Genomic DNA, 6,000 nt, shown 5'->3' on the forward strand with positions numbered 1-6,000 from the left:
CTAGTTCGGCATGAAGTAGCCAACGGGCAAACAAATAGGAAAAATCAGCGTGGCACGGAAGGGGCTCGAAGCTTTTGCCTCACAGTGTAAAGTGCCTCGGCCGCTTTTCTCCCGCCGAGACGGCGAGTACCGGGCTGCGGGCAGACCCGCACGGAGCCGGGATGTTGGGAGCGGGCTCCAGCATCAGGCGCGGCTCAGCCCCACCGATGTGCGCTGCCCACCAGCAGTGCGAGCCCCTCGGAGACCTGGGGCATTGGCACAGCCCGGCCAGGGACTGCCCGCCGCCACCTGGCCACCACCCCGCAAATCCACAGCCCGGCTAGGAGCCGGGTGCGATGCGGACCTTTCGGGGCGGGGGATTCCGAATGTCCCCGCTTGGAAATAGGGCTCTCGCCGTACCACGAGTGCTCCCGTCCCCGCGGGACTTCACGGCCGGTGCTGCCCGATCCCAGAGAAGGAAGAACTGCCGGGCTGCCCTTCTGGCACCTCTCCGTGTCTCTAGCAGAAGAGACCCTGCCCGAGGGGAATATGGCTGTGTGGAAACTCTTTTCCCTGCCACTGTGATGTTCCCACCCGTGTCACGAGGGGGAACATTTGCGGGAGCCGAATAGCGGCAGCGGCGCGTCCCGCTTCGCGCGGTGTTTGCTCCGCTGTTACCCAGCTCGGCTGCTTTAGGGAGACACCTAACCGCTCTGACGCGACGCACCGGCTCCTTGAGCCGTGGGGGGACACCGCGAGGAGCCTCCACTCCTCCCCCTTCCCCGCCGCATTTCGGAGAAAGGCCGATGGATCACCGCTGTTGACTCAGGCGGGTCAGCGGCTGCCCGGCTCCGGTCGATGCCCCGCGGACCCTCTCCTCCTCCCGCCCTCCCTACTCGCGTTCCCCCGGACTCGCACGAAGCCGACACGCGGTAGAGAGCCCAGGAGGTACAGCGGGATGAGAGGCCGCGGGTGACGACCCCTGGAGGGAAAAGCCCGGCTGCGGGCACTTGGGGACTGTGCCAGGAACAGCGGCGATGCAGAGATTCATTTTATTTCAAACAAATCCATCAAAAATTAAATACCAGCTTTTTTTTTTTTTTTTTTTTTTTTTTTTTTTTTTTTTTTTTTAAACATTGAACCAATATGTACAAAATATGAACAATGTGAGGTATAAAACCGCAAAGACTTTTAAGGCAAACTGCTATGTACAGAAGCAGAGAGGGACACGGCATGCATGACTGCCTACTGCCATGCTGTGCCCCGCAGTGCCCTGTCAGCCCCCTCATTTCCTTTGGAAATTTGTCAAGGAAAAAAGTAGACTGGGTCGGTTTGATGTTTTGCTTTTGGTTGTTGTTTTGTTGGGGTTTTTGGTTGTTTTGTTTTGTTTCCCTGCAAATGGAACCACACAGACTGCGAGGCACTGTCCTCCAAAATGCGATGAGGGACATTTCATTCCATCAAGAGCAAAACTGAACGTGCCCACAGCTTCTGTCCGGTGAGGGGTGGATCCTGCTGGGGGGTCCGGCAGCAGGTCCTGGGTGGGGTAAGGCACTGTCAGGATGCTCTGATCCCACTATATGGCACAGAATACATTTCTCTGCCTGCAAAGGGCACTTAAATTAATCCATTTAAAGCACATTCATTTGCACACATAAAGGCACGGTCCTGCCCTCTGCGTTCCCCCACCACATGAGCTGAGGGGTGAGGGGGGGGGCTCCAGCAGCTGGAGATGGGCACAGCGCTGTGTCCCGGTCAGAGCACCAATCAATGTACACATAGATCTTACGCAGTAAATACAAACCACCGATCAGTCCCTATAATCAAATCAGAGATCTGCCAAAAAACGGACTGTTTGCAGAACATACATCTTTTCTTTCTCAGATTATTACAGAACGAGTCCGTTTGTGCTTCTTCGTCTTTCATCGGAATGGTGAAAGTCCTCTCCCGTCATAAAATCCTCCTTGCCGCAGTCCCGGGACAGCGCAAGCCGAGTTCGGCTCAGTGCCTGCGGGCTGTCAGCGTGTGGCACTGTAGAAGCCTTTGTCGCCCTCGATGTCCACCTCCTGGTCGGAGTCATCGGAGACGTCGGACTCGGGGTCCTCCTGCGAGGCAGCCGAGGGGCTGTCCTGCGGCTCGGTCTCGCCCTCCCTCGCGGGGCTGGGGCTGCCCTCCGGCCGCGGTTCGCCATGATCGTCGGTGCCTTCCACCTCCTCCTTTTTGGTGGCCTGGGGGTTCTCCTGCGGGGACAGAAAGCCGCTGGGTACAGAGCTATAGGAAAACACCGCGGGGTTCTGTGAAGAAAGGGCTGAGTCCTACGGGCTGACTGCTCTTTAGCAAAGCAAATGTTTGGTGCGAGGCTCCAGACACGGCCCAGACCTATCCTCAATTACACAGCAATCCTCGTGGCAAAAGGAGGGAGACTGAGTTCATCAGTGGCTCAAAAGTAAATGGGAAGAAAAATATAATTAAGCTCTAAGGATTAACCTCAATATGGAAACACACGCTATTAAAAAATAAATCAAACCAAAATCCATTATCGAGGGCAAGAGCCTGCATGCCCACATTGGGGGAAGTGGGTGGAGATGTGTGGCACTGCTGAACGGTGTGTGGGGACGTGTATGGGGTCACAGCATGAAGGGGGCGGCTTTGGAGCCGGAAGCTGCGAGCACCGCCGATGGACTCTGCCACAGACATGCACCGAGTGAAGGAGAAAGGGGATCTGAGCCGAGGTGCGGTAGATACGAAACAAAGCTGTAGAATAAATATCCTGCGTGCCCGAACCAGGCCACGACTGGGATTTTTTCCCAAACGTTTGAGCCGAGGGCACCATCTAAGCTAGGCCATAAAAACAGAGCTCTGCCCCTCGGCACAGTCCATAGCGGCGGAAGAACCGCGCAGCGCCCGCATCGGGACCGCACAAAAAGCTCCGTGGCTCTCCCTGCGCTGCCCCCGACGGGGGGTTGGGGTGGGAGAGTCTCTGAAAGCGCCGTGGCCGTCCTCTCCGACCCCACCGCCGGAGCGGTTCACCGTCTCTCGCTTATCTCCCCAGAGCTAATTGGCTAAACAACATATGGGTTTACAAAACAATTAGCGCCGAGTTGCAACGGGCGCGGTGTGAGGGCCGCCCGGCATTGACCCGGAGCCGCATTAGGAGCTTTTAGCATTAGTGCTGCCCGAGCGAGTCCCGTCGGGCCGCGGCGCGGTGTTTGCCGTTTTAATCAAGGTGAAGAGGTTAAACAGTGCCGGATGAGTGCTGCACACATCCCGCACCGGGCGCCGCGCCGAGATAACGCCATTAAACCCGTATTGCTATAGAAACGGAACCATCCCGTACCTGCTTCAGGCGCCTCCATTTGGCTCTGCGGTTCTGGAACCACGTTTTGACCTACGTCGAGAGAGAAAGCTATAGGGTAACATCGGTCGGGCCGCAGGGACCCCCCCCGGCCGCAGGTGAGCAGGGCAGGGCCTCACCTGGCGCTCGCTAAGCTGCAGCAGCTTGGCCAGGCGCTTCCTCTCGGGTGGGGAGAGGTATTTCTGGGTCTCGAACTTCTTCTCCAGCTCGATGGTCTGCTCATTAGAGAAGCGCACCTGCCCGCCCTTCCTCTTATGCAGCGGTCGCTGGATGAAGGGGCTCCATAGCAGCGGCTTTCCTTCGGGGAGAAAGGGGCAGCGCCGTCACCGCCAGTCCCGGCCCCCAGCCCCGCTCCCGGCCCCAACTTTCTCTCCGCTTTCTCAGCCCCGCGGAGCAGAGAGCGCTCAGAGCCGCTCCACGGGCTCTGGCAACGTTTCCGTCAATGTGTTTCCTGTTGGTCTATCGCGCAAAGAAAATACAGGGTAGAGAGAGAAAAAAAAAAAAAAAAGCAAAAAAAAAAAGCAAAAAAAAAAAAAAAAGCCCTTCGCTTCCTTCTGCTCTTTCACTGCCGCGTGTCCCCTCCGCAGCATCTCCCACCGGGACGGCCCGGACCCGCACGCCCCAACCCCGCGCTGCGCTAAAGCCCAGTGCCCGCGGGGCGCCCCCGGGAGTCGGTCCCGGCCCGGGGTCGTTGGCCGTGGCCGAGGCATCGCTGCTGTCCCCCCCGTCCGCCGCCCGCAGCCTTTGAAATTCGCTGCATTGTTTTTCAAGATTTTTGCTTGCGTCAGGCTTTAGTAATTCTGGTGCAAAACAGCCTCAAAAAAATAGGAAGCAACTGGTTATTTTAGCTGTCATAAAGGCACATCCCACACAGAGGAAATGAACAATATCAGAAAAACGGATCCCGGCTATCAGAAGCCGAGTGTTTCCTGAATTTGTCTGTATTGAGGATGTCGATAAAGTAATCAGCGCCGTGCACGACTCCCGGGGAAGAGCCTGCTCCGGGCGGCCAGGAAAACACTTAACAGCTTCTGAAACCAGATTTACTCCTATCGAGAGCTCAAGGTTTCCTGTATGAACGGAAAGGGTCAGGCTCCTTCGCTGCTGCGGTGCGGTGACTCAGGGCGCATTTTGCAATCACTGAGGGCAGCCCGGGCCCCGCACCGGGACAGAACGGCCCCCCAGACCCCCGCCCGCGAGCCGCGGGGCCGGTACGGGCGGCGCTGGGACCCGTCGGCAGGAAAAGGCCGCGATCTGCCGCGCGATCTCTCGGCACAATTAAAACTCCCCACCAAAACCACACGCGACATTACTAAGGACACTCCGAGAGGCACTCGGTTGAAGGAAAACAAATCTGAGTCACCGCGGCCGCGCACTGCGGTCTCGCTCCCAACGCGGAGCTGCCCTGAATTTACTGTAAAGCGGGCGGGGGCCGAGGGGGCCGGGGGCTGAGCTCCGCCGCTTCCCCGACGGCGGCACGGAACGGGATGAGACGGAACGGGACGAGACGGGCGGGGAGAGGGAACCGCGGCTTACCCAGGGAGTCCTGGCGGATCAGTGCGTGCGTGTAGTCGCCGACGGCGCGAGGAAAGGAGTAGAGGGGCCCGGCGTAAGCACCGGTGCCGTAGGTGGCGGCGAGGTGGTGGGAGAAGGCCGGGTGGATGGGGGTCGGCTCGTAGACGGGGGTCCGGTACGGGGCCACCAGGCTGGTGAAGGAGGAGTTGGGCGACGGCAGCGTCGGCGGCGGCGGGGCGGGCAAGGAGTGGGGGGCCGGCGCGGCGGCGGGGCCGCGGCCCAGGATGTCCTCGATGTAGAAGGGCGTGGGGTGCGCGGGCTGCAGCAGCGGCGTGGGCGCGTACAGCGGGACGCCGACGCCCAGGGCCGCCGCCGGAGCCGCACCCGGCGCCTGGTACTGCATGGCGCGGCCCCCGCGGCCCGGCCGCCCCTCGGAGAGCGGCCCCGAGCGCGGCCGCCGGCTGCTGCCACCGCCGCGGCGGGTTTCTCCGGGCTCGGGTTCCCCTCCGATAGGTTTCTATCGGCGTGGGGCGGAGCCCGCGTGGTCTCTGTCCCCTTCCTGCCGCGGCTCCGTCTAGCCAATGAGCCCGGCCAGGGAAGGGGGAAACCACCCCCGCCGGCGAAAGCTCCCCCCCGCCTCCCCCGAGCGGGCTCCCCGCGGCGCCAATCAACGCGAACCGGGTCCCGATGGTACCGAGCGGGCACCCCGGGGGGAGGGCGAGGGGTCGCGTTCCTCCGGCATCGGGCCCGGATTTCGGGCGTCCCGAGGGGCGATTCCCCCCACCCCGCCCCGCAGCCTGGCCCGGTTCTGGGTAACGGAGGGGACAGACGGGGGGTGTGCGGGCACGCGGACTCGGTACCCCTCGGGCACCTACTGCCGCTGAATGAGAGGTAGCGGCGGCGGAGCCCCGGACAGGACGGACGCGCCGCTGGGAGCGGCTCCTGGCGCTCCAGAGGGAGAGAGGCGGTGCGAGGCGGCCGCTCGCCCTCCTTCGGCAGCTCCAAACCCCGCAGAACCGTCCCCGCCGGCCAGGGGAGCGCCCGACGTGGGAGCAGGGCGGCAGCAGGTGTCCTCCTCCCTCCGCGTGGTGACAGCCAGCGCAGAGAGCTGCTAAGGAACAGCAGGTGCTGCTTTTATACACACACACACA

The 6,000-nt window shown here is 61.1% G+C and overlaps 1 protein-coding gene across 1 annotated transcript; it reads right to left on the minus strand.

Moving 5' to 3' along the window:
* Positions 1–1,109: 1,109 nt before the first annotated feature.
* HHEX (hematopoietically expressed homeobox) lies at positions 1,110–5,324 on the minus strand. The gene is made up of 4 exons (XM_072340441.1): positions 4,871–5,324; positions 3,454–3,632; positions 3,317–3,367; positions 1,110–2,219 (listed from the first exon to the last, which is right to left on the minus strand). Exons 1-4 carry the CDS (start codon positions 5,250–5,252, stop codon positions 1,998–2,000), a joined length of 834 nt encoding a protein of 277 aa, XP_072196542.1. The 5' UTR covers positions 5,253–5,324; the 3' UTR covers positions 1,110–1,997.
* Positions 5,325–6,000: the final 676 nt, after the last annotated feature.

Source organism: Excalfactoria chinensis, chromosome 6 (genome assembly GCF_039878825.1).
Source record: "Excalfactoria chinensis isolate bCotChi1 chromosome 6, bCotChi1.hap2, whole genome shotgun sequence".
Lineage (NCBI taxonomy): Eukaryota > Metazoa > Chordata > Aves > Galliformes > Phasianidae > Excalfactoria > Excalfactoria chinensis.

Coding starts and splice junctions, on each gene's coding strand:
- HHEX (XM_072340441.1), bottom strand. CDS start 5,252: ATGCAGTACCAGGCGCCGGGTGCGGCTCCGGCGGCGGCCCTGGGCGTC. Junction 3,368..3,453: donor TGCAGCTTAGCGAGCGCCAG/GTGAGGCCCTGC, acceptor CTCTCGACGTAG/GTCAAAACGTGGTTCCAGAA. Junction 2,220..3,316: donor AATGGAGGCGCCTGAAGCAG/GTACGGGATGGT, acceptor CTGTCCCCGCAG/GAGAACCCCCAGGCCACCAA.